Source organism: Melopsittacus undulatus, chromosome 1 (genome assembly GCF_012275295.1).
Source record: "Melopsittacus undulatus isolate bMelUnd1 chromosome 1, bMelUnd1.mat.Z, whole genome shotgun sequence".
NCBI lineage: Eukaryota > Metazoa > Chordata > Aves > Psittaciformes > Psittaculidae > Melopsittacus > Melopsittacus undulatus.
In genome coordinates this window covers 35,446,765-35,474,708 of record NC_047527.1, presented here as the reverse complement: position 1 = coordinate 35,474,708, position 27,944 = coordinate 35,446,765, and the positions used below count along the sequence as shown (strand labels likewise).

The window sequence follows — 27,944 nt, the reverse complement described above, 5'->3', positions numbered from 1 at the left end:
AAGATGGAAGCAGTGAGCTTGGGAGATAGCTATGATCCAGGCAAGTTGTTCATCCACCCCTCTAGTACATTAGAGATAGATATAAGATTCCTGATCCTGGTTCTTAGTGAGCCCTTCAGGAATATTTTATCTAAAATGAAAACAGTAGGTAGGCACAATTAGATTTTTATATTTCAAAATCTTGGCCTGTACCAGCTCTCTTAATTCTTGCCTATTTTAACATCTCTGATTGGGGATTTTTGTGGTATCTGGGAGGGACTCTGTAAATTGTGGTGTAACTGTGTTGGATGGCATTGTTTTGCTTGTGCACAGAAATCTGCACCTGGATTACTACAGAAGACACGAAGACAAAAATACACTTCAGTGTTCAGTTATGCTTATTGCCCTTACAGTAATCAAATAGAAATTCAGTATTTAAAATACCAATACTAACCTCAAAATTATTTTACAGTTTTAAAGAAGGGATTATTTCTGGATACATGCTGGCCAACACAGACATGTCAGTCATTCTTGTCTTTGAGCTCTTTATCTTTCCATTTCATGGTATTTTTGATCAGTGGACTGGGGAGGTTTTCTCTGAAGAATTACTCCTGGCAAAAGAAACCCAACAAAATAAATCTTTTAATCAGTGAGTTCCTAATGATTAGTATTTTACTTACAGCTTCTGTATTCTTGTCTTTCCTTAAATTCTTTGTTTCCATAGTTGGTCTGCCCATAAAATGTTGAGTCTGCTCAAAAATCTCTTTTTTTGAGAATCTGTGGTGAACATGCCTTTTATGAGAATAAATTATAATAAACAGTTATTTCCCCTTTCCTTTAGCAGACCTGAATATGATGCACAAGCAAAATGAGGATGCGTATCATAATCCAGAGGCAAGACTATATGAAGATAAAAGGGCTAATGTATCTGTTGACCTAAGTTTGGCCTCCCCAAGACCTGAGAACACAGAAGCATCTACAAATAAAATAGCAGGTTTTTAAGAATACTGTATTATAGCTCTATTTATAGGTTTTAGTGATCAAAATTCTCTAGTTTCTTTACTCCTTTCTGGTAGTCCTGTGATAACATTAGTGCTCTTTACCTGCAAAGTCACTATCATGCTTCTTTCCCAAACTTCTTCATTGCTGTCACTGTGTGTACTGAAAATGTGTTTTCTTATCTCAGTGATAACCAGTAACTTTTAGCACTGAACAGTAAGATCAGTATATTAGTTTTCTGGGTTCAGTATTATCTAATCAAATCTTCATAGATATTTCTTTTAATTGACACAGTAAAATAAAACTGTATAGTAGGAATAAATGGAGAAGGATCTGCAGATGTATGGTGTTACAAGTTAAAGTGAAATTGGTGCAGTAGCTAGGTTAATAAATTCTAAAAATTTACAGGTAAATTGGGTACATATGCGGCCTTGTGCACTGCCTCCATGTTTCAGGGATTTTATTTTCCTATTTAAAAACTAACGCATCTTTATCTTTTTACCTTCTGCAAGGCGCCTAAATGAGAGCACTGTGGTACTCCAGACCTGACCCTAGTCTAAGCAGTTAAAACCTGACAGTATTCTAGGCAGACAGTGTAAGAACTTTTATTTCCAGATATTCTTTTCAGCTATTACCTTGAATTACGGCTGTCATGAAATACCTTTGAAGCAAGTATCTCAGATTCCTGCTTCTTCACTCTGGCTTGCTGTCTTAAATTTGCTTTGATTTTTACCTGTAACTTCCTTCCCCTCTTAGGTTTTGAATTTGCACAGACCTCTCCTTTTGCTCGAGGTAATGTGTTCGGTGAACCACCATCTCCACGGCATCTTAAGCAACAGGAGTCGTACAAGAACTTTCTTCGCCTACAGGTGAATCCGCACACTAGTTTTCATCTGGTTAAACAAATTTTAACAAGAGGGGTTAATGTCAAAGTAAATAATCACTGCTGACAAAAGATTTTACCTAGTCATATCCAACTCTGTACACAAGAGGTGTATAAAGAACTGTGTGCTATTGAGTCTCAGATTTTGCCTTACATAAGAGATACTCGTAAAAGTGAGGCTGTTAATAGTGGCTTCATTAATATGGGTTCTGTCTATTTATTTATTTATTTTCTAAGTATAGTTCTCTAAATACAAGATTGAGTTCTGAAGTGTGCATACAGTACAAGTTTGCATACATAAATATGTAAAGAAACAAAGATATTTTCTCTTGGAAGCCTTCATGTTACAAATGCATGTTCATCAGAAGGAATGGTGATCAGAAAGAGAATAATAGTGTAGTTGATCTATTGATGGGTATATAAAATATGATTGTTCTTCTACTGGCTTCTGGCTTCTGTAATACTTTGCATACTTGTGCTGTGAGAGTTAAATGTTAATATCAGGGAAATCCCAGATAATGTTAGAGAATATGAATGTCATACAGCAGTTTGAAAAGAAAAGATCAAGGCTTCCTTCTAATGTATAGTGCTGCAGAAAAGAATAAAGAATAGGCAGACCTTTGCCTTTAGTAAGCCAGCACTGTATCTAAAAAAATTATGATTGTAGAAAGGAAAAAAGATAATTGTTATGTCTTTTTTGGTTTGGTTTCCTATATTCTGTTATTTAATCAGTAAAGAAAAGTGTTATTCTAGCACATGTGAAATAGAGTTGATGTTAGGAAAAATCCAGGTTTTATTAGTAGCATTTATAATTTGTGTTCTTATGTGAAGCTGGTTCTATAAATAGTGGCCCAAAAGAAATCATCTTACTTTAAAGGAATTTTGAAGCTGAAATGTGTGACTGACCCTATTGCTTTGTACAATCTTTGTGCAAGTAGATATTGCAGAAGTCATAGAAGATCGTGATGGTAAATATTGAAGTTGAATACTACTCTGCTGTATTTTCTAGATTGAAGAAAAGAGACGTAGGGAAGAAGCAGAGCGAGAAAGACTAAGACTGGAAGAAGAAAAAGAAGAAAAACAGCTAGCAGAACAGAGGATGAGACTCCGAAAGGCATATGAAGAGGAACAAGAAAAGGAAAGAAGGAAAGAGGAGGAGGTGTAGTATTTTGATACCTTGACTTTCTTCCATCTCAAATTGACTCTTTGAAATATTTGTCTTCTGGATTGAGAAGGTGAACTGGGAAGTGTCCTCTGAATTGTTCTTTGTTTTAAAATGGGTCTGCATTAGTCATAGGAGAGATTGAAAATTGCTTGTATTAATTAGCAGATTTTTCTCACTTTTTATGGTATACTACCAATTTGAAGTACATTTTAACTCCTCTAAGAAAAGCTCTATAGTTTTATAATTGACAGTGGTGCTCTCCTTGCTAAAGGAAATAAAACCAATAAAAAGCTTTGTCAAATTGGTGAATTAAAAAAAATAATCCAAACCCTAAAACCCCCAAAACGATCAAAACCAACCAACCAAAAAAAAAAACAAACCCCGAACCACCAGTTTTGTGTTAGCCTCTTAAGCCTAGCTGTCGTGGAATTATTTGTATTCTGAACCTAGTTGTACAGGAAGATTTTGTAGAGCCTTTTTGTTGAATTGGCCAGGATGTATCTTTGAGATAAGAATACTGCTTGTTTTGGAAGAATGACAAGGAACTCTAATGAATACTTTTCATGGAGATAAACTTGTGATTTAATTCAAACCCAGAAGTTTTATTTATCAGGTTTGAAAAATGGAATGAATTTGCATAATTCAGAATCTCATAAATAATTGTAGGAAAAGGACACAAGGCTATTGATGATGGGAAAAATCTCTCAGTACCTTGCGGGATTATGGAGGATCAGTTCAGGATGTAGGATTTCAAGATTTCCAAGACAGAACACTTAGCTTAGATTGTCTTTTCCTAGTCTGAGCAAGTTAGTTGGATGAGTGAAAACTTCTTTACTGTAAGAGTGACAGCACTGGAACAGGTTGTCCAGGGGGGTTGTGGACTCTCCTACATTGGAGATATTCAAGGCCCGCCTGGACAAGTTCCTGCGTGATGTACTCTATGTTACCCTGCTCTTGCAGGGGGGTTGGACTAGATGATCTTTCAAGGTCTCTTCCAACCCTTGGGGTTCTGTGATTCTGTGAGTGTTGTCTTCTGGATAATAGAGCTTGTGTAGTATAGAGTAGGAAGCTAACTGGTGTCATGGATTTTCACAGACACAAGACTAAGATGAGACTGGAATATAATTTTCCCTATGGGCTTGTGATAGCATGGTGCATGTTTGCAGTAAGTTTTGTTTGAATCCAGATCTTTGGAAATGACTCCTACAGTTTAACCTTAACTGGTAGCATATCTGGGGACACAAACTGGTGTTCATTGAAGTTATTAGGAATTCTGTTACATGATGTTAGCGCAGCCAGGACTGCAGATGTTTAATATTTGCCTGGCATATTTTTTAATTTGAATGTTTGAAGTCAGCCTAAGGAAATAAGTTTTGTGTTTCATACTAATCACTTCGATGTGTAATTTTAACTTCTCAAAGACAAATAAAGCAAAACCTCAATAATGTTGAGTTTTTTTATGTACTAATGTTTGTGTTACAGCGAAAATTGAAAAATAAAGAAATAATTCGATTAAATGAAGAGAGGCAAAAAGAGGCAGAACAAAGAAGAAAAGAAAAAGAACAAAAGCAAAATGAACAACTTAGACAACATATTGAGAAAGAAAAGATGGAAGAGGAAAAGAATATGGTATGCTTCAGTGACTTTCTAAGATAAAAATCCTACTTTCTAACCTTTAAAAATAACTGAATTTTAAAGGAATTGCATGATTTCTTAGACTTCTACCCTCAGTGTTCCCCTTTTAGTTTCTTGAGCTGTCATACACTTAGAGCACACACAGAGAATAGCTAGTCATTAAATCAGACAGACAGTGGCAGTTTATCTTGCTGATCAAATCTGCATTTTGAAAGAAAAGTAAAGGCAATATAAATAAGAGCAAGCTGCATTTTATAGTTAAGTTTTATAACTGCTGTTAAGTACCCTGGCCTGCTTTTACTAAGGCCCAAATACAAATAAGAATAAAGTTATGTAATTTAGAGGACTGGAGGACTGTTCATCTTTAACAGTGGTATTCTTTGTATCTTTATTTTTTTCCTAGACGTGGATGATGTAAGAAGTCCATCACATGGAATTCTGATGGACAAAATCTAAGGAAATTATAAAATTGTTTCTTTTCTAGAAATATCTACATGTCATTTCTCTAAAATAAACAGATATGATGAAAATATTTAGAGGAAAAAAAGATACGTAACTTAACCACAAATTAAAAACTCCTACATCTTAGGAAAAAAGAATTAAAATTACTGTAGGTAGAAAATATAATCACAGGAAATAATTTTTGGAATAACTTTATGCAGTTAAGAGTTGAGAGCAAATTAAATAAGAAAGTGAACAAAGGCATTTTTCTGTCAAATAAAAAATATTAGCAAAGCTCTTTCTGTTGATTCTAATACTTTATTCAGAATCTATAGGAATGTAATTTCTTGCTTTCCTCCTTTCAGATTTCAAGGCAGCCTTCTCCTATTGTTCCTGCTCTTCAGAACAAATTAATCAGAAAAGAAGAAAGGATTCCCTCTGCTGAGAGCTATACATCTTACTATGCACAAGTATGATTTTTATAGTAAACTTTTACTGATTTATTTAATGTTTTTTATTTTCTGTTTTAATGTTTGCCAGTTATTCCCGGAATACCATAAATAACTGGAGACACACTTCATAGTAGCTGGTCTCGTAGCTCTGAAATTTAATGTTCAATTTTATTCAAAATACTCAAGAAAATCTGGGGCAGTGTTATTTTTTTTTCTGCATGTGCATTTTCTGTAGAGATGAGTGCCTGATTTTTGAGTGTATGTACACTGTCCAGACTCTTACTAAGAGTGTAATGATCCTAAGTTTTAGGATAAGAAAGCTATGTCTAATCTGGCAATTTACAGTATTCACTCAGAAAACTTAGCTTAGGCATGAAGTTGATTCCTAGCTGTTACAGTGTAATCATCTACGATACTTGAATCTCATATTACACTTCCGACTTTTTGTTGGGAATGCAGTTTTTGTTGTTTGGTTTTGTTGTTGTTTTTTTTTACCAACTGTATGAACTGGGTAAAAATTTAGAAAAGTGAGTTTGCCATGGAAAAGATTATTTGGCAAATACTTTTTAGTGAAGATTCAGAAAATGTTTTAAGTAAGACATTAGACCTTACTCAAAATTGTTGTTTTCCCTAAATGTTATGAATTCTCTGGAGGAAGGTCAGCTTATTTCTGTCTTTCCAGTACGTGGTATAGCTTTGCCTAGATCTCTGAATAGTCCATTATAGGTATTATAATAATAATTTAGATTACACAGTTAAAGATGAGATTTTAAAACACTGTAGGCATTAACAACCTGTAAAGTTACTAGTCTGTCTTCCAGAAGTAGAGGTACTTAATTGAAATTAGACATATAACAAGGAAATAAAATGTACTTATGTCTGCTATATTTTCTTCCTTTGGTATATCAACATTTCATATTCATTATGATCACTAGGATCCTCCAAAACCAAGGGCTCCTTCTCCACCTGTCCCCGCTAGAAGAAATCAGTTGCGTGCGTTTGGTAGGTATCATCTTTATTGCAAGCTCACTTCCTTATTACAACAAAATTGCTCTCAGTTACAGTTCTCTTTTTTTACCCGCAAAAGAACGGTCTTACAAAGTCTGCATTTCTGTGTGCTCCCTCTGTTTTAATATTATCAGTTTATTAGTACAGTGTGTCTGCTGTATTAATGTAGAATAAAAATGCATTTATTGTGCCTTCATCAGGAAATATTTTTTTTGTTAAAATTCTGATAATGAAATAATCTGCATGGGAAGTGCTGGTCTTTCAGTCGAGAGAGTGATGAAGGCTGCGTGCAAAATGGGAGAACTGGATTGGCTGTGTTAAGGGTTAGACCAACAATGTGCACTCCTGACTCTTAAATTCTACTTTCCTTTGCTAATCTGCCCAATCCTCTGCTCATTCCTCTTCACTTTCGATGGTGGTTTTGAAATTCAGATGTGCTGAGAGGATCTCCTTTGCTCTTTATATGTTAGTTAACTTGGCAATATGTAGGTGGAAATCAGTAATTTTCCTTCTGATTCTTTTTTACAAGTGTAATAGAAGCATCACATGGAATGTAACAGTAAATGATGTCCTAAAATGCTCCCCACCTGCTGTCAGTACCAGGGTCCATCCTGGGGAATTACATCTCTTCCAGTCAATGGAGGGCAGAGTGGTTCTTAATGCAGCTCTAGAAAATCAATGGACTCGGATCATCTGTCATGACAGAAATAAAGATATATGAGTTAAATTTTATGTTTGAGGATTTAAACTAGAAAAATGTGCTTGCCTTCTAGGTGTTGGACTCAGAAAGGTCAGTAAAATATCAGATTATTAAGCATGTTATTTGGAAAATAAGGAATTGATGAAACTTTTAACTTGTGGAGGAAGGCTGTCCTGACCATAAAAAAAAACAGCTTAGTCCCAAAGGAGGTCTAAAAAGTCAACATAAAAGTGTATTAAAAATAAGTGTTGAAATTAGAGCTCTTGACTTAAGAGAGTCTGTACTTATCAGAAAAATATCCCACTTCTGAGTCACAAAACAGAAATGAGGTTGTGTGCTTGCTGATACCACCTCTGCTCCTGTCATCTGCCTCTGGAACTCCGAGGGCTTGTGTGGATTTGCTGATTTCAAAATAAAGCTATTTACTGGCAGCACCCAATTGCTGGTATTTCATTTTCCTTTTTTAAATACAGTGAAACATTTCCATTAAAGTTTGGATGCTTTCTGCTCTTCAGGGGATCTGGTCCTTGTGCAGTGTCAAAATACAAGCTGTGACCTAAATTCTAGTGTATCAAATGCTGTGACTCTCGTGTTTATATAATCCTTTTTTGAATTAATAGTTCATGATCTCTTTTTTTTTTTTCCCCGCTTTTCACCTTTGTTTATGAGATGGGCAGAAAAGTCTCTGTGACACTCTTTATTTTTAAATTGTTTGTGTTAAATTCCAGAGGAAAGAAGGAATATGATAAATGAGTTATCTGAGATGAGAAAACAGCTTCGTAATGAAGAGAGGCGGCTGCAGGAACAGTTGCTAAATGTGGCCAGCGATGATGATAATGTACCGATTAAACGGTGAGAATTTCATCTTCAGTTTTAGAAGTTAGATTTTGCATAGCAACTCAAGGCTACTGCGTATTAGTGGTTATAATTAGCTGGCTAATATACATTAGTGAAATGGAATATAAAGATAGAGTTTGTATATGAACTTTTCTTTGTTTTTTCTAATGTATATGTTTGTTTTTTGAAGAATTTTGGTAAAGCTTCATGTAAGAATGGTTGTGCTGGTAAGATAGAAAGTTGCAATACCCTGTCTTGGAGAGTGGTCCAGAATAGATGCTTGTGGCAGAATTTTATCTCATTACCTTTTTTCCTAGGGTATAATTTGTATCTGTAAACTGCAGTACCAGTGCTGATGAATATGCTAATGAATAGCATATTGCTGTTGGAAGTACTTTATTTTTTTTGTTGAAAATCATACACTTTTCAATAAAAAAAATTGGCTTACTTATTTCCAAAATATATTAATCATGCCAATTAGTTGGTGAAGATTAATCAGATCATCAGTCTTGGTTCCACTCTATAAATGATGAGTGTTCTTTTAACTTATCTCTTTTCCTAATGCAATATGCAGTGTCATTACTTTCAAATTTATTTTCTTGTTTTGATAGCTTTATTTAGATGAAAGATAATTTAGATAAATGTAGATAAAAATAAAAGATAGGAGCTTTATCAATATTATATTTCCATCTAACTTACTAATATAACAGAGTTTAATTTTATTCTCCTTGGTTTAGAAACTTTTCAAGTGGGAGGAGAGAGAAGAATCAAAAGGACATATTTGAGATGGCCAGGCTTCGTGTGCAGGCTCCAGTAAGGCGACTTTCCTCAAAGGAGGCACAAGATCCTGTCAATATACAGAATATCCGTGAATTTAATGAACTTAAACACAAAGGTAGGTCGATCTTGTTATTGATGAAGAAAAGTAGTGAAGCATCCGTCCTCTTGCATGCCACCCAGAATTTAAAGACAGAAATAAAAGTCAGGCTTTTCACAGTTACAGCCCATATTCAACATACTTTGTAGACAGCATTTTGTATATGTATATATCTCTCTGTGTGGCTGTTTCTACAATTGCACACAATACACATTGTGATGCTGAGTCATCACTCAGAGTACTCACCTAGCTTCTAGTCCTTGCTGCTTGAATTTCTTAGGCTTCTTATGCATTTCTTAAGGCTCTTATGCATTTGATACTACAATGTTACTGAAAGTAGACTGTATTAGATTTATGTTTTTTTTACTCATCAACAAATTACAATTCTGTGTAACTTTCTGTTCCTCCTTTACCAGAAAATCATTACAAAAATGGCTTATCCTCTTGGGCAATGTCACCATTATTTTTAATGTTTTTTATTACCTTGTATCTGTCACTAGCTCTTTTAAAATGTTTTTTAGGAAATGCTGGCTTAGGGAAGAATTTAAATTTCATGTCTTTGCTCTAGATTCTGAAACGCGTATGGCCTTGAGGCACATGTATCCTGATCCTCCTAAAGATGACCAGACTCTAGAGATTCAACAGCAGGCACTGTTGAGGGAGCAGCAGAAGAAACTTGACAGAATGAGAACAAGGAGAGAAACAGGATGTAAGGAATGCATGATCTAAGATAATGGTTTTTGTTTATTTGTTTTGCATTTGATAAGAATTAAAAACCACCAGCTCTACTTCTTTCAAGTTCAGTGTCAGCACTGCGGTACAAAACGGTAAAACACTGGATGCTGAAATGCTGTCATAATGTAAAACCTAAAAAAATTGAATGCTGTTTTTTGTTTTTGTCTTGTCTTGTTTTTTAATTACTGTGGCTGTTTCTCTTTGGTTCCCTGAAAGTAATTTAACTAGTATTTAAAAATAGCATGTATTTCTTCAATCTTTCCAGAAGTTACAGTTGCACCTATAGTAATGAACTTGGTTTTGTGAGATACAAATTCCTCAGAGAAGTGTTTTTTTTTTCTCTAATTCAGACTGTCCTAACTAAGTTTCTGAAGAGAAAGTAACTTCATTTCTGTGGTGGTTTAGCTAAATCAAACTCCCACCTAGCTGCTCCCCTGCCCACATCCCCTCACTTGTACTCCTTGGCGGTGTAGTAGGGGAAAGAGGGAGAATAAAGTTTGCTGGCCAAAGTAGACAGTGACATTGCTTGCTATTTGCTGTTGCAGCCAAAATGGACTTGACTTGAGGGAACCTAATTATCATAAAATTAAATAAATATTTAACTAATGATTTTGAGTAGCACAAAACAAAAAGACAAAAATTAAACCCCCACCTTTTCTGCCTCCCTTCCTCGTGCCCAGCTTCACTCTTTCACTCCTAATGGCCCTGCTTTGCTTCCTGGGTACCACACCAGGTTATGCTCAGTCCCTTGATGCAGCGTGTGGAGTAAGGGCATTGGGAGTGGGTAGTTGCAGTCAGTACATAGCAGTTTCTCTCTGTTCCTGTCTTCTTGTTCCTTTCTGCCTGCTCCACCATGGTCTCCTCCAGGGGTTCACTGGGAGTCTATGCTCTGGTGCTTGGCGCACCTCTTCCGCCTCCTTCTGCACTGACTATGTTGTCTGTTGGGCTGCTTCTCACACACTTTTGTCTTTACTCTTCACTGCCATGCTTTGCTTTTTCCCTTTCTTAAATATGGTTTTACAGAGGCACAACAAGCTTGACTGATGGGCTCAACCATGTCCTGCAGTGGGTCTGTTGTGGTACCAGCTGTGCCCAGCAAGGTGCAGCCCTTGGTATTTTCCTGCAGCCCTCCCGTTGCCAGACACCCAGTACAATTTCAGGTTGCTCTAGATTTTTTTTTATCCTTAGAGATGAGGTGAAAGTTTGGCATAAAAATACCCAAGCATATCTGAAAGGAAAAATAGTTACACCTTTCCATAAGGCTTTAGAAAAACTCCATGCCTCTTCTTAACACCGGTTGTGCTTTGAGGCTTGTTTGTGTTACCTGTTGGTAGATCCATATGTGAGTAAGATTAACAAAATAGGTACCAACATGTGAAGGGTGATGAGTTACTTGCAGGATGTTTGGTTTAGTACCCTATTGAGTGTAACTCTCATCCATCTTGGACAAATGTGATTCAGACTGTATGCAGTATTGCTTATGGATAACAGTGTCACAGTTTCAAGTGTGTCTGTACCATTTCCTCTGTTAATTGCAAGCTCTGGATATCCTTTGATGTCTAAATGAATGTGTAGGGTTGTGTTCAGTCCTCCCCTTTGTGAGATTAACTGAAATGATGAAAACAATTCACTAGCTTCCACTGAGTTCTGGGAGTTGGTTTTGATTTTCCACCATTAGAATATTTTTCAACAGGCCAATTTGAGAAGGCTTTAATTTATGCTGTCTGAAGCAGAACTTCCACCATCTAGAAAGCAAATTTGCCTTTTCATTAATTTTAAGGGTAAGAAATCATTTTAGATGTGTGCTAAATGAATAATGCAGGCTTATATGGTGGCAGCCTGAAGAGGGATTTACTAGAACAGTTTAGAATAGTTGGTAGACAAGCAGCTGATTTTGAAAAAGATTTTCCACTGATACTTAGAGAGGATCCTTGAGCAGTTTTTCCTCTTTATAACATCATTTAACTTTATGGTCTGTCATTGTGTACTGAGCAAGAGAATTAATTAGTTGCTATGTATGACTCTATTTCAAGTTTATTTTCCTTGGAGGCAAGTTCACCATCTTCCTCCCACTGGGAATAAATGAGTAGTTTTATTGTCTGATTTAAGGCAGAAAGGAAGATGAGTTAAAGCAATATGTATTCTTGTACTGCAGGTGAAATATAGTATTATAGGATGTAATGGCAAAGGCTTACCTTTTTTCCTCAAACTGAATGAAGTGTTCTGTACTTTATATGCTTTATATACTGTTCCCTCTGTTATGTTTTTTCTTTCTTTTTTTTTTTTCTCTTTATGTAAAGAAATATGTGCACTGTTAGTGGAGAAACAACCTGAGAGACTAACAATTTTTTAGAATGTCCAGAGTTTTTTAGATGCTTGCTGTGTCCTTATAAATAAGTCAGTTATTTTGCAGACTTCTGGGTTATTATTATTTTGGGGGATAGGAGAGAAAGGCACAGGAGCAGGTCTGATACTGTTGCATTGCAATGCTGGCTATGCTTGACTGTGCTTGAGTAGTATATCAGGAACGGGCCAGTTAGTCTGCTCAGAAGTGACAGCCTGCATGCTATGGTGTTTGATGTTAGACAGAGGGTCAGCTACAAAAGTTTGCTAGACAGAGGTGGAAGAAACAAAAACTATCTTAATAACTATTTTATTTGAACACTTAAACCAAATAAGAAGAGTAACTTCAGTTTTGGTTCCATGTATATCCAGCATGCGTGGGATCATTGTTAGATTAACTTTTAGGATAGTTCTCTCTGCTCTCCAGAGGTGAGGTTTTTATCCTTAGAAAGTACATTCCTCTGTGAAATGCTTGCCTGCTAGTTGAAGCTCTGTGTGGAAGCTGCAAACATGGTGTGCTCAGGATGTTGAGCATAAAATCACTCCTGGAGCTTTCTGCAGTCTCCTGCTCTGATTATTTCAGATTATTTCCCTGGCAGAAATCAAGGGAACTGATTTCACCTAGCAGCTTATTGTGACACAGCATCCTTCTTGCTAGTCAAATTGCTTGTTGAGATGTCCTACCTAGGGGAAAACATCATTAGTCTTGAGTTCTGTTGATGTAAGTACAACTGTTTATCTATGCAAACATGCCTATTCCTGGCAAGCAGACATCTAGACAATAGAATAAATGTTTTTTGTGTATTCATGAGTTTTAACTACAAAACTGTTGTAATATTTAGCTTCATATAAATGAGACTCCTGACTCAGTCTAGCTTTTGATAGACCAGTAATAATAACAATACCCGAAGTGGAGTCAGGAAATACATGGCTCAGGTGGTCTCTAATTATGGGAAAAAAATCATTTTTGGCTCTCTAAGTTTTTAAATTTGATACAGTATTGGTTTGGTTTTCTACTTATAAATAAGAGCAAATTCTCTCCATTATTGTTTTTCTTTTTTGTGTGTCCTAGCTGCGAAGTTCAGATGAGTTTAAAGTGTAACAGTTTAGCACTAGCAACCACAGGGATGTGAATACCATTAACTTCCGTTTTTTTTAAAAACATTCAATTCACAAATGTTTTTAATATAATAAAAATGGGACATATAAAATTTTAAACGTGAAGATGATGGCAAGAAAATCAAAACACTTATGCTAGGGAATAGAGGATGATCTTTGTTATAGTAAGAAGGCCATCCGTTTTGAGTACGCTTTGAAAAATGGGTTTAAATGCTTTTTCATCTGAAATTACTTAACCTGATGTGTTTCCTCGGTACCACATTCCAGTTGCATTAGGATTCAGTGGTATGCAGAACATGATGAAAAAACATTTCTTGTTAGCCGTGGACTGAGTATTGTTTAAGATGCAGCAATTAAAATTATAAAGATCTTAGGGTATCAACAAAACATAAGAGGGTAAAAGAGAAAAACGGAGCATTCATGCAGCAACCTTCTGTGCCCTGATGTGTTGCTTTAATGGCTTAAACCATGCTGCTTTCCCAGAAGTTGATGTTTTTTACATTACTCAGTCAACACTTGGACATGACCTTCCCATAGCAAGTGTTGACAATGTTGTTGTAAACACAGCACAAAATTAGTTCTGACTGTTGCCGTGTAGGCAGCTTTTTCAGAGTTCAGCACAACTTAGTGTGATTTTAGCATTTAGTGAAGTGTGATTATATCTTAAAAATACTGTTTTTTGGTAGCCACAAAATCAGTTATGCTTCCTTTTTCTGGATAGCAAATCAGTTTTTGAACAAGTTGAGAAGCATTGATTTTTGTTAGTGATGATCAGTATAGTTCATGTTTGCTTTTTGGGAGAGACTGATGAATCCAGCCTTAAGAAGGGCTTGCACATGCTCAGAGTTCTTCGAAATAGCTTACTACTGAGTTCTGTTTGATTTCTGTGATTCTACATAAATTAACATAAGGAAACTGGAATAAACATTGCATTCAAAATGCTTTAAAATGCTTATTGCAGTGTGTGTAGTTTTAAAGTAGTAATGCACAGTGATCTTCATTTTTGTAATAATATGTTGATAAAACTTTTAATATGCTTTTAATACTTATATCATTTTGTCCCTTGTCTATGTGCCTTTTGTTGATCAAGATGATTCTGCTTTTGGTGGCAACCCACAAACCATGAGAATGGTAAGAATTAAACAGCTTTTTGTTATATTGCTTTGTCTTTTTCAAGTGCAAGAGATACTGTGTCTTTCACAGATTTGGTGAAAGGAACTGCACTTAAAAAGACAGCAAGCTTATTTACTTCTCTTGCTTGTCAATACAATGAGTAACAGCTTCTTTAAACTTGACATACACATTGTTTATTTTTGTATATAGAGACAGTCTGATTCTTTAAACTCCCTTCTATTTATTCACTGGTACTTACTTTATATTTGTATGATGTTGGGTTGCTGCTGGGCATGGGAATTAATAGAAAAAGACAACCCAGAAGCTGTTGCTCTGAATTCAGGTGGCCTAAATAATGCACATAGCTAATGATTATTTATTATCTTAAATGGGATTTTTATTTTCTGACTTGGTGAGAAGAGTGAAAGGAAGAACTTCTTTACTGTAAGAGTGACAGAGCACTGGAACAGGTTGCCCAGGGGGGTTGTGGAGTCTCCCGCGTTGGAGATAGTCAAGGCCCGTCTGGACAAGTTCCTGTGTGATGTACTCTAGGTTACCCTGCTCTTGCAGGGGGGTTGGACTAGATGATCTTTCGAGGTTCCTTCCAACCCTTGGGATTCTGTGATTCTGTGAAAGTGCTGTCAAATTGGAATTCTACACTAACCTGAACTGCAAAATAACAAGCATTAAGTTGTTCTTAGGGGAATGTGGAAGCATACAAAAATGGAAGACTGTGCAAGAAGAAAGCCATTAGCCTCAAGGATAATACTAACTCCATACAGAAAATAAACATTTCCTTATTAAAATAAAAAAAACACCTTAATGTATTTTAAAGTTGTAATTTATTGCCTGAAATTCTTCTTCAGAGCAGTGCTGAATGCAAAGTTTTCTCTTGTTCTGTTTCCTCTGATAGTTTCTACTGCTTTGATTTCAGAGTGGTTTTCAACATAAATTATTCCATAGTAGAATTTCTGTAACAAATGGTTGCAATTATGCAGTGAACTAGAAGTATTACTCTTAGTGCTTGTTATTACTGAGAAGAAATGTGTTGTTTTAATGCTCTGATATCAAAGATTGCATGTGGTAGGCCAAATGAAACATGGAATTATTCTTCATTTGTTCGATACATCATACAAACCTTGGGTGCAAAGCTCACTTCTAGTGCTTTGACTGTTCTGAAACTCAAGCAGAGTTACAAGGATGTGTTTCTTGATGGAAATTACTGTGTTACAGTAATCACCACTGCAGTTGCCATATGTAAGCACATTCAGCAAATGGGATTACTACAGAAGAATAAAAGATCCCTAATGCTTAAAGTGAACACGAGTTATGTAAAAATGTGTAGATATCTTATAGCCATGAAACAAGGAATAGTACAGAGACTGTAGAGCTGGTGTCGACTTTGCAGAAGTTTGGTGATTAATTTCTGTTAATTATAATTTGGCCCCAGAAATATATTGAGGCATCTGAATTTGCCTGTCTCCTGTCTCACTTTTGTAGTTCAGGAATGAATCTGATGGATTCTTCAAAAATTCACTGTTGGAGTCGGATAGCGCTTTTATTGGTGAGTTCGTATCTCCCCTTAACCATGTTACGAGTGTACAGACATGCCTTTTAACCTAATGACCTGTCTTTAAAATGATCACTACTGTTTTGAAAATTGCAAGGGGTGTAGCTATGATGAGTGTTTTAAAGTATTAGAAAATTATGCCTCTAAATTAAAATGCAGATCTTGATGGAAGTGTACTGCAGTAAATTTGTGTAGGTCACACCTAAAATTAATGATGCTGCTCACTTGCTTTATGCAGCTTCACATCTTTTAATGAGAAAGCATCTTTACATGCTCATTGGGCTCTGACTGGGATGTTAGTCTTCTCAAGGAGCTTTTTTGATACCTTTCCAGCTTTGCATGAGGAAAAGCTAATATTTGTTCAGCAAATGTGCAGCAGTGATTACAATGGTAGAATATGCAATGCTGTCCTACTATTCTGCAGCAAAGAAAATAATTTATTAGCAATCACAGTTTACAATTATGAGCTGTCTATAGTGAAATATAAAAGTGCTGGGGAGCCAGTGATTCTTTTAGTCTTTATTCTTCTGTTTTACAAGCATGCTCAATTTTAAGTCTGATTATATGGGCATTAGTGATTCATTCTAATCAACTGAAGTAGGTGATTTTTAGTTTTCTTAAGATTTTTGTATAGAGGAATGTGTCTCACGTTGTCTTACGTCTCTTTATTCAACCTTTATATGCATGTATGTGGAAGTGCTGTTTCAGATATGATTGTTTCCAGTCACTAGAAATAATAAAGCTACAATTTATCTTCTCTTAAAAAAAAGCCCCAGCCAGCTCAAGCCTCCATGAGTTATTTTCCATTAGTAGGCATTGAAATTCTCATCAATCATCTATGGAAAATCATCTTACAAGGTTTTATTATTTGCTGTAGGGGAGATGCAGTAGATTTCTTCAAGTGCTTTTTAATAAAACTAGATATGTTTCTATGTACCAATGATTGTTATCTCTGGATTTGGTTTAAAAGCAGAATATTTCATTTGAAGTGTATTCCATCTTGCTCTGCTAGCATGCAGGTCCTTGAGTACAGTATTGGGAACAGCACAGAATGGGTCTTTAAGGTTTGTTCAGTGCATTTGATACTCTATGTAGTCTGCAGTGCGTTCTCCTTGAGGTTAGGCAATAGTGTGCATTATTTACAGCCCACATGACGAAAACATACTTTAGGAGAGTCCGTCAGTCTAGAATCTGTCCTGTATCTAACAGGACAAAATAGGCACAATTGCCAGAATAAGCACATGGGGAGAATATAAGGTGGTGGGCAGACATGCAGCAACACTGCAGAGTACTCTTCCAGCCTCCAGTGACTTGTAACTCAGAAGTTTGCTTGGTCAAATACTGTGTGTTTGCGTTCAGTAAAACTTGCTAAGATGGGTCTTTAATAGATTGCCTTTCAAGAACTGGAATTGGCGTTTCTGAATCCCTCTGATTGTTTACCATCAGTGGTTTGCATGGATAAGTTTCCTCATTATGACTTCTGTGAACTGTATCTCTTCATCTGCTCTGAATATGCCACCTGTGTAATGGGGCGCTCCTTCATTTTAGTCACGGCTTTCAAAAGGTTCATGATATTTATAACCATCTCTCCTATTTCCTTCTGCTCATCCAGCTGATTCTTGCAGCTTAGTTAACTTACAGTACTATTCATCCCCTCCATTTTTTCCTTTTTCTTTTTTTCACAGATCATTTATGACTGGTGAAAATCATATTCCCCAGTACTGAGCTGCAGGCACTAAAGCATTGTCACCCTTTGCATTGTTTGAGCTTTATAAATAGTTATTAAAATTCTGAATATGAATCTGGTGATTTCCATCCCTGAAATGAAAAAGGAAAACTGTCATTAATCTGTGGGCTGCCTTCTCTGTGAGTTGTGCTGCTCACACTGTCTGAGGTCTCTTGTGAAGTGTTTGTGGTGTATTTTAACTATGTTTCAATTTCATAAGAAGAGCAAATCCCTGCCTTCTGTGGTTGTTTCTCTTTGGGTTTATGGGGTTTTTTTTGAACATGGGTTTAAAATCTAACTCAATTTTGTAATAGATGTTAGCATTACAAATTAATTTGTCTTCATGTCCTAGGGATCAGAAATTTGAGGCAGTTCTGAGTAAAGAGATTTATCAATTTCTCTTTATTTGACTCACTTGAAACCCTAGAATTTCTTAGTGTTAATGCAGTGATTTGAAGGCATGGCTGTGTAACAGCATCTGAATGATAGGTATGGAACAGGTAGCATCTCACACTAATTAAACACTGAAGGTACAAATAAATTCTTCTTTAGCTTGTACTTTGTTTCTGTTGGGATAAATTCACGTGATATTAACAACTTTTTGTATTCTGAATAACAGCAATATTTGGAATATAATGAAGCTCAACTGATCTTGCAACTAAAATTCTGATAAGTGGGTTGATAGCCATACACCATTTCAAAATTTTGCTTTGATTCGTTTTTACTTGAGCCATTTGTGATGAGAGCATCAATACCTTTGGTGAAACTGGGGGAGGGAAAAGAGGAGAGGGGAATAAAATTTTCATTTCTAGGGAAAACCCAACTGGTAACGGGAAGGGATTTTATTGAAATAGCTGTCTGTGTCTCTGAGCTTCTCAATTTGCAACAGAAATAATTGTTACTTTCAACAATTAGTTTTAAGATCTTTGAAACTTGTGAATGATATAGAATAGGGAGGTTGTGAATGCTCCATCCCTGGCAGTGTTCAAGGCCAGGCTGGATGAAGCCTTGGGTGATATGGTTTAGTGTGAGGTGTCCCTGCCCATGGCAGAGGGGTTGGAACAAGATGATCTTAAGGTCCTTTCCAACCCTAACTATTCTATGATTCTATGAAAATGTATTTTCATCTTGCTAGGAAGTGGAAAATCCCATTCTTTCCACAGCTGTGGTTTATTTTTAGTGTCACAACATGTCTTTTCAGGGAGATGCTGCAGAATTGTTCAGTACTGTCTGTGTGTATATTTACACACATTTATCTTTTTTAACCTTAATGTGTCATACTTGACTAAGAGCCTTTCCAAAACGTGACTGTTGTCAAAGAGTAATTGGTAATGGATTCTGTATTGGTTTTGTTAGGCAGAGACCTTTCTTTATCTGAGAGGCTCTGTTCTGTGAGCCTGAACTGGAGAGACTGAACTAGAAAACGGAGCCCGCTGTCTGCACCAAGCAGTGGCAAAGCCATAAACCAGCCCCAAGCAGTAGATACTGGTCCTGGAATGACAAAAAAGTATCTGTTTGAAACAGTTTCTATTTGAAGTTATTGTCAGAATCAGCAAAGGAAGGGGAAATAGACAAAAGAAGTGCGAAGAAGAGATGTCACATTAGGGTTCATTTATATTATTAAAAATAGATGAAACTCCCCCACTGTAATGTGGTACAGGTATGACAAAAATTTTATTAACTTACTTATTTTTATATGAACAGATTCTAACACTTATTATATGAAAAGACTAAGATACAACTAAAGATATATGATTAAGGCACCAATTACGTTATCATAATAATCCATATATTTACATACATGATTTATTCCATGACTACTATGCCTCCCATTTACCCAATGTTCTCTCTTTCACTATATTCAAGTACTCACCTGCTTTAAAGGTCTAGGTGTAAAGAAGGTATGGTGATGGGTGGTGGATCTGCAAGATGTGAAATACTTTATGCTCTACATGAGAGGTCTCAATATATATCTCAAGATATTCTTTGAAGTTCATCCCTTGCTGCTGTTGTGGTACCTTGTTCTTTTGTCTGCATCTGGATTATCACTGGTTTTATGCAAGATGTCCTAAGGAATAAATTCCTTTGATTCCTGTGATTAAATCAAGTACAATATATTGGCTCATTTCAGAACATAAACAGGTTTGAACACTGCTGAGTATTTTGATTGCTTTGAAAACGATTTCACCTGTTTTTCCAGGTGCTAACGGGGAAACATTTTCGGCCTTAGAAGAAGTTAATTCATCACCGCAGCTTCGACCTTCTGCAAGGGAGAGGAGACGAATGAAGCAGAAAGCTTTGGAGTGTGCTGTATGTATGGTAACTGTATTAACCTAAATGGGAAAGTGGACCACAGATCTAATGCCAGACAGTTTGTGTGGTTCCTTAGTGGCTAGATGATATGGATGCATCAATGGATATGAATGATATAAGTGTACATGTATAGCTATTTGCCCTTTTTAAAAGGATACTATTTAACTGATGGATTTGTGTGTTTTGGGATTTTCTGCAGGAGGATATTCCACGGGGTCAGACACCATTGCTGCATCCTGACAGCTCTTCTTTGCACTCAAGTTTCAGCCTTGATATTGATCAGTTGAAAGGCAAGAATGAAGAACGATTGCACAGACTGACAGAGCTGCAGCAGAAATCTGCTTGCTTAGGTATGCCCTTTGTGGTAGAGGTGATGCAGTGAATACTGACAATAATTAAAGGAACAAATCTTAAGAAACTACTTGTAGTTGAAGCAACTGGCTCAAACAGGAGTTATTTACAGAGCCCTGTAGCTGGTGCACAAGGTTCCCCAGAAACTTCAAAACAACTTTTAGAATAAGTTTAAAGGAGGGTAGTAGGAAAAGATGCTCTAATTCCTGTCAGATCAGCCACTCATACTTGTCCTGTCTGTGCCACTTTTAATACTGTGATGTAGCACTGCTAGCAGTAAGATATAGCTCTCCAGCTGCATAACTGAAATGTTAGTGGAAACAAATGAAACTCCAAACTGATGAATGTTCATGGGGTGCCTGTGTGAGTTTATTGGCATTCCTAGGAATCAGATGTCTGTGGTCCAATGGAGATATGCCATAAAATTGTGTATAAAAAGTACTTAAATTTCTAGTTAATTTGGATTTTCTGTAGGTTTGTTAACATAAATGATTTTTCAGTATTTGAGGTTGATATTGATGCCTCTTTCACTATACCTGCACTTGAATTTAGTATGTAAGTCTTGTAACCATATGAACATCAAACTTGAGGAGCTATTGCAGAGCTTCTCCATCAGCTGACTGCCTGATGTAGATCCATTTTGGGTATGAGGTACCAATTATGGCATCCATTAATGGCCTTCAGTTTCTCACATGGGTTGTGATAGCATTGATAAACTTTGTGCTAATGAGTTTTTCATGTGCGTCTGAAATCTCCCCTTTTTTTTAGGAGGTGGTTGCTATGCTGTCTAGGCAATTACAGTATCAGTATCCTTTTTATAAACTTAATGAGAATACAGATGCTGACAGTGTTTCTGATTCTGTTGCCATGGGTACTTTTACAAGCACTTCATCCTCTTCTGGATAGTTTGTTTTAACCATCTTACTGTGATTTTAAAGTCACTGAAAAACCCCATTCATTTCTTTAACGTAAACAAATGCTTCTGTTTGTTGTGGTCCCCAGAGCTTCAGCCTTTAAAGATATATATATATATTGTTTTTATGTGTATATGTGTATATATAGATATTTATAAGTCTCTGTGGAGCTTGTTCTTTGGATCACATGGGGACCATCCTTCATCCTTAGCATATGTGACTCTTAGAAATATAGCAGGAGTTTCTTTTGCTCAGCTGTGGTTGCCAGGGCTGCACTGCTGCCTGCCTCCTGTTCCCTCCTTGTACTCAGTGACTTTACAGAAATAATGAATGAAGCAAAGTGGGTTTATTCCTTTTCCCTTGCAGTTTGACAGAACCCTCATGGCATTCTCTTGCTTTCCTAACAGTTAGGACTGTTATTTCTCCTCTGCCATCAGAGATGCTGCTTGGGGAAAACAACTCTGTCAGATATATAGTTAAAGAGCTCTGGTTATGTTCCTTTTAAACCAGTGGGAAAAGGGAATTGACAGGCTTTGATAAACTATGAGAGGTGATCCTGTTGGCACGGCAGGGAGGCTCTGTTCACAGCAGTTCACTTTCCTTTATGGGACTGATGTGGGAATCCTAAAGCCACCCAGAATTGTTTTCTTAACTGGAAAACTAGTGCATACTGGAGCCAGGCCTCCTCTGTTTTCACGCATCAAAAAACATTCCCATCAATGTAGACTTGGTGAGTGTTTAGGTGATGACATCTCTGCAAGCCAGCAGCTACTTTTTCCAGTGGGCAATATATGCTTGTTCCTAAGTGTGTAAACAAGAGCAGGCTCAGCTGCAGAAGAGAGACTTCTCACAGCTTTGAGCACATTAGGTATGTGGCTGAGACCCATATGTATGTGAAGTTGCCTAAATTCCTTGAGACTTAGGAATTCCTCTGTGCCTCTAAGTAAAAGGATGCTGGAGCGTAGATGATCTACAGTGGGGCAGCAGTACTGATTCCTGATAAGAGCAGGCTGACAGAAGACAAACACCAATATCCACTCCAGGGCACTGAAGGAGTTTGTTCTCATCTGTGGGTAGGATGTACTGCTGTCAATGGTTAGTGGGAATCCAGACATTGCTCAGTTTCCAAATCAGTATTTCCTGTGAAGGAAAGAGGGCTACTTATCCCCAGCCTCTGGGTACAAGCTGTGAATTCTCAAGTGGCAACTCCAAAGAAAATTCTTTACATGTAGCCCAATTAGGAACAGGGTTTTTTTTTTAATGGAGTGTACAGAGTGTTGAAATTGTGATGAAGCAAGTTCTGTACTGCAGCTGATCTGTTGTGCTGTCTGAAGGCAGTACCAAGTGAGTTGTGCTATAGTGTTGTGCACGATGACCTGTGATGATCTCATCTCTGACAAAACAGTTGTTCTTCCCTCTGACTGCCAGAAGATCTTGTGGCTTTGTTTCTGAAGGCAGTAGTAGTTAAATGCAGGGAAATGCAGCCTTCTGGCCTCAGAGTCTGCAGTTTGTCTCAAAACAGATGCCTTATTTTTACTGTTTATAATCTCTTAAATAAGTAGCAAAGAGAAAATTAATTTTCCATAGGTGTTGTTTTTCCTGCTGTGTGCTGTTGTTACACACATGGGGGGTAACACCTGCAGGTTCCAACTGACAGCAGAGGATTTAGGAGGGAAGGAGGTTCACTGCCAGCTTTACATCGAGCTCAAGCACTGGAGATGACAGGCTCTAGAGAGAGGGAGCTAGAGTTACACTTTCAGTGCTACAGAGAAGTTTGGTTTTAGGTGAGGCTTGGAGGAGGCTCAGATCGCTGTCTGTATGAAGTGCAGAACTCGGGGGTTCACTGCCATGTTCTTTTAGAACAAAAAGGATGTGGTACTTTGGTTTAGAACCTGCATCCCTTGGGCACTGTGAGGAAAGCTGAGCCTTCACTCAGCGCATGTGGGATCGTGCAGTTTCTGTCCTTCCCTTGTCTATACACCTGGTTGCTGCTGCTTCTGCAGGACTTGGGCTCTCCCACCCATGCTTACACCATCAACTTTCATGTTTTAATGAGAAGCTTCAGAGAAACTTTGGTTTAAAATCAGATTTTAAAAAGTCTTCATTTTTTTTCCGAATAAAAATCTGACACAGATTGCTTAAGTGAAATGTTTGAGCACTAAAGAACACACAATTCTGTTACATTTTGCTGGAATTAGGATGTTTCTACAAAATTTTGGTGTGTTTTTTCTCAATTTTTCTGCCTAGCTTAAAAAAATCCGCAACAAACCAGAACTCCCTCATTTTACATTGCTCGTCTTTAAAGGGGAAAACTGCAGTTTTCAGTTGGTGTAGGTGGGGAGGTTTTCCATTGTGTCTTGTTTTATGTATGTAAAAATTGTGTCATGCATCCAAATAATGAAGAGCACATTTACATCATTTTGTATTTATGGATATGTTGTTTGATAATCCACACTACAAGCTGTCTCTTTGAGGTATTAGATGTGTGTGATTGCTGTCAGATTTGAAGTAAGTAGTAGTAGAGTTCAGAGTGACGGTGACCCCAAGTTCAAAGGCAAGGCTGTTCTGGTGTTTTGGTTTTTTTTTGGTGTGCTTTGTTTTGTAGCTGGAAGATGATGACTTACTTATCCCATGTGCATTTCAGAATGACACTGCATTAAGGTCATTAGCCATGCTGAACCGTCGTGCACAGACTTTGCACTGTTTACCAGTGGTAAAATATTTCTTCCCAAGTTACCTCCAGCATAAGAGACTACTTATGCTATGGTGTTTAGCCATAGCACTGAAATTAATGACCTTGTTTTTAATATGTGTTTTCTATGCATGTATGCACTGACACATTTGTCTTCTCCGTACAGTAGGAGGCTTTGGGAAAGCAAGAACCTTTTGCCAAATCTCCCTGCCCATGGCAGGGGTTGGAACTAAGTGACCTTTAGCGTCCCTTCCACCCAAACCATTCTATGAAATCCATCCAAGTTTGTTCTCAGGTTGATGTGGCAGGAGGAGGAGCTGTTGACATCAATGATGTGGAGTCTGGTGTTGACTCTAGATGGGCCCAGTTCTCCAGAACACCAGCAATGTGTTTCAAGTAGAAATGAATGTGATTTAAAAGCATTATTTATGCATTCATAGCAGACTGTTCCGTATTACAGAATGTTGTGGCAAGATGTGAAAGCTTTTGTCCCCTTTAACACATGTATGTTGCTCTCCTCTCTCAGGTGATAACCTTTCCCTGGGGGAAGCAGAGGACCTGTTCAAGCCTTCTCCATCCAACACTGGCAGGCGGCCCAGTTCTGTTGACACAGTTGCAACAGAGCCCTGGCTGCGACCAGGAACTTCGGAGACGCTCCAGAGGCTCATGGCGGATGAGTCAAGCCCAGCAAAGCTTTCACCTGAGGCCGCACTACCGCTGAGCTGGCAGGGGCTGTCCACTGCACACGGCTGACCCAGCCCCCCCCCAACTGCTGTGCCTTGTGCAGGCAGGGGCCATGCTGCACTACTGCACTTTCCAGGGCTGCCGAGCCCTCCTCCAGGGATGTAGTGTGGAGCTGTAGGTAGGATTTTAGATAGCAATAACAAGGTAACAGAAGCTGCAGTGCAGTGGAGATGGAGGGCAGGGATGTTTTGTATTGTATGATGTGTGGAGGAGTAGTTTAGTGGTTTTGCACTTTTTAAATGAATTTCAGCCTCAGAGCTGGACTTACCACAAGAAGCTGTGTGTGTGTGTGTGTGTGAATTTAATATTAAAGTAAATTTTTAGCTTTGTTTATAGTTGAACTCTAAGCCAGTTTGGAAATAGAGTAACTCAGCAGCTGAGGCGCATTTTAAGCTTTCACCAAAACACTAAGTAACTTGGGGAAAGGCACTTGCTTTTCATACAGTCGGAAGTGCTGACCTGCATGAAAGCTCAACTGTGTCATGGACTATTAGCAATGTATCTTATTCCCTAACCTGTTATGTGCTGGAAATACAGATAGTGTTGCATATATTTAATTTATGGTTCTGATTTAAGAGTTAATAAATTATTTTGTTACTAAAAGTGTGAAAGAAGATTTGAGTTTTCTTATTTGCTTATATTTACTCATGAACAAACTAGAACATTAAGGCTGCCTTCAAAGAAGCAGGAAAAATACATATGGAAAAAGCACTGAGTAAAAGCATGGAGCTTTTAGCAAGAAGGACTTGTAGCTACAAGCAAGATTTTAGATGTTCAGTGAACAGAAACACCAAGGTAAAGGGTAAGGCTGTGACTTTCCTCTGGGTTGGGAATTCCCATGCAGAAGCCAGAACTTGGCCAACAGGGAAAACAAATAATGAAACCAAACCAATTTGTAAAAATGTCTTTATTTTCACTAAAATGCTGCCTTCAAGGCAGTCTGCCTGCAAGGCAAGGGTTTGTTTGTGATGACAGCAGGCTGGGGATGCTTCCTGAGAGCTGTAATACTGCAACATTGTGTTGTGCTTTGCTTCGTCATAGGTTTAGCATGTCCCTTCTCAGACAGCAAGTGCCACATCACGCTCAGTCCTACCCTTAGTTTCTGGCGTATCAGTTGGGGTATGTCAGAAATGGCCAGTAAATACTGGAGGGATTGTGGTGTAATCCAAGGCCTAGGCTAGAGCATGTAACATAGGGCTCATGTTGGCTTGAATCCCCAACTAGTTTTAAGCAGCTGCAGTGAAAAGGTTTTATGTACAGTTACCAGCCTACCAGCACCTCTCCTGATGAAGTCCACCTCACGGATTTCACGCTTTGTCACCTGCCAGCCCTCCCCTTGGTTTTGATGCTCAAAGACCTTCTGCCGTTGCTTCATGTGTTGAACTTTGTGTTCACTGCACTATGTGCTACATACAGAATTTGTCTTCTCCCTCACTGAGTGGCCCAGTTTAATTTTTTAATCTATCCCCCAAACTAACTCCTGAAGTTAGCGTTAGCCTAAACCACCAGCCTCCTTTAACTGCAAGGAGTTTGGGAAATGTCACTGACCATCCCATCCAAGGGTAGGACACTGCACAGCCCCACTCTGATTTGCTTCCTTCACTGCTGCAGTGACATGAGAGCACTGAACCTACTTTAACCTCACTGCTTAACAGCATTTAGCATTATGATTTACACTTTCATTACAGCTGTCCTCTCCTTGACATTGAGGCTGATACCCAGGATACTCTTGCTCCTTCACATATTTCCCAGCCTTCCCTTCAGTATCTACAAAGCTCAGCTGCCAGCACAGCCTTTCTGCCCACCTCCCTACATGGTTTTATTTTTATCATGACAGTCTCATCTGCAAAATAAAGCAGCTGCACTCTGCAGGCCTGAGCTGAGCTGACTGACGTAGAACTCATTTCCTGCCTCTGACCCTGCTTTTCTGATAACAATGTGTAGATGCAAGTTGAAAATGATACCCAGAGTACAGCAAGTGCAGTTTTGGCACTGCAACAGCTAAAGAGAGGTGCAGGAGAGAGTCATGATGTGCCAGTTCAGCTTCCAATCATCCAAGGCTGAACAGCATATTAAGCCTTTTCCAAGTAAGCAATTAATAAGAGAAGGCCTGAGAAGGTCAAGCTGTAAGGTAAGTCCTTAGTAAATAGGAGCACACAACGAAGCAATAAGGCTTAAAAAAATCTCAACCCCACAAATCACAACACAAACTACCAGATGTTTTAGGTAATCTGTTGTACTTGGTGCTGTTGAATCTTCAACATAGGCATTTAAAAAGGAAGTAGGCAGATGTGGGTAAAGGATATGTGACTAGCTGTTATAGCAGTGCTCTGGGTCACAGATAGTACCAGTAACACCACTTGCCACTGGTGTAAGGGAGAGTGATATCAAGAGGGATGGGAAGACATTACAGGTACTCCAAGCATTATTACCCATCACTGTCAGACACGACAGACTTTGGGTCTGACCTAGTACAGTGGTTTAACTTTTAAATATTACACAAACCCAAAATACAGCCCAAGAAGAAAGTCTGTACAACTGCAGTTAATTAAAATAACCTCAGTTCTCCCCCTTTTGACTTTGTTAAATGCAATTTGGTTTTGCTGCACTCCAGTTAACATTATGAGAAAGCTCCTAGTCACAGGTCATGCTGTTTAATTCCCTTCACTACACTGAACTGCTTACTTTTGTGAGCGGCTACAGGAAGATATATTTCTCTGTCAGGTCAGACTCCTTTGTCCACTTCTCAGCTGTCACACTTTTATCCTCTGCTAGCCCCAAGTTTTATCACAGAATAGGTTGGGTGGAAGGGATATTAAAGATCATCTAAGTTCACTAGAACCAGAACACTGCCAGGTATGGGGCAGCCACAGCTTCTCTGGCCAACCTGTGCCAGTGCCTCACCACCTTCACAGTGAAGAATTTCTTCCAAACATATAATCTAAATCTCAGCTTAAAAACATTCCACTACCTGGCATTGGAAAAAGTCCCTCTCAGATTTCTTGTAGGCCCCCCTTTGAGCACTGGAAGCTGCTCTAAATGTCTCCCTGGAACCTTCTCCATGCTGAAGAAGCCCAGTTCTCTGGGCCTTCCTTCACAGCAGAGGTGCTCCAGCTGGCAGTCAGGCAAAATGTTATAATCTGTTTCCTATTAATACGTTAATTTGCAGAAAGCAAACTGCAGTGTCTGAGTTTCTATCTGTGCAGCACTGCAGCATTTATTTGACTGGTACATCTACAAGTACCTCTATTCTTTCCACAACTACCAACCAAGGGCAAACACCTATCTGCCCCCAGAGACCTGGGATTTGTTCCTTTAGAATGAGAGCACAAGTGGCAAAGGAAGCTG

At 38.0% G+C, this 27,944-nt stretch overlaps 1 protein-coding gene across 9 annotated transcripts in view; it reads left to right on the top strand.

Annotated features, from left to right (window-relative positions):
* The window catches only part of CSPP1 (centrosome and spindle pole associated protein 1), a 57,422-nt gene extending 32,214 nt beyond the window's left edge, over positions 1-25,208 (top strand). For 7 of the 9 annotated variants that reach the window (XM_031050630.2, XM_031050628.2, XM_031050627.2 and 4 more), the window contains 14 exons: positions 821-973; positions 1,735-1,847; positions 2,871-3,020; positions 4,509-4,655; positions 5,468-5,572; positions 6,490-6,556; positions 7,991-8,114; positions 8,837-8,994; positions 9,545-9,685; positions 14,264-14,304; positions 15,787-15,850; positions 19,783-19,892; positions 20,095-20,245; positions 24,379-25,208. In XM_031050630.2, coding sequence (XP_030906490.2) covers positions 821-973; positions 1,735-1,847; positions 2,871-3,020; positions 4,509-4,655; positions 5,468-5,572; positions 6,490-6,556; positions 7,991-8,114; positions 8,837-8,994; positions 9,545-9,685; positions 14,264-14,304; positions 15,787-15,850; positions 19,783-19,892; positions 20,095-20,245; positions 24,379-24,605 — 1,751 coding nt within the window. In that variant the 3' untranslated portion in view covers positions 24,606-25,208. The remainder of the gene's footprint in view (positions 1-820; positions 974-1,734; positions 1,848-2,870; positions 3,021-4,508; positions 4,656-5,467; positions 5,573-6,489; positions 6,557-7,990; positions 8,115-8,836; positions 8,995-9,544; positions 9,686-14,263; positions 14,305-15,786; positions 15,851-19,782; positions 19,893-20,094; positions 20,246-24,378) is intronic. The other 2 variants (XM_031050624.2, XM_031050629.2) reach the window with 2 other exon arrangements.
* The last annotated feature ends 2,736 nt before the right edge of the window (positions 25,209-27,944 follow it).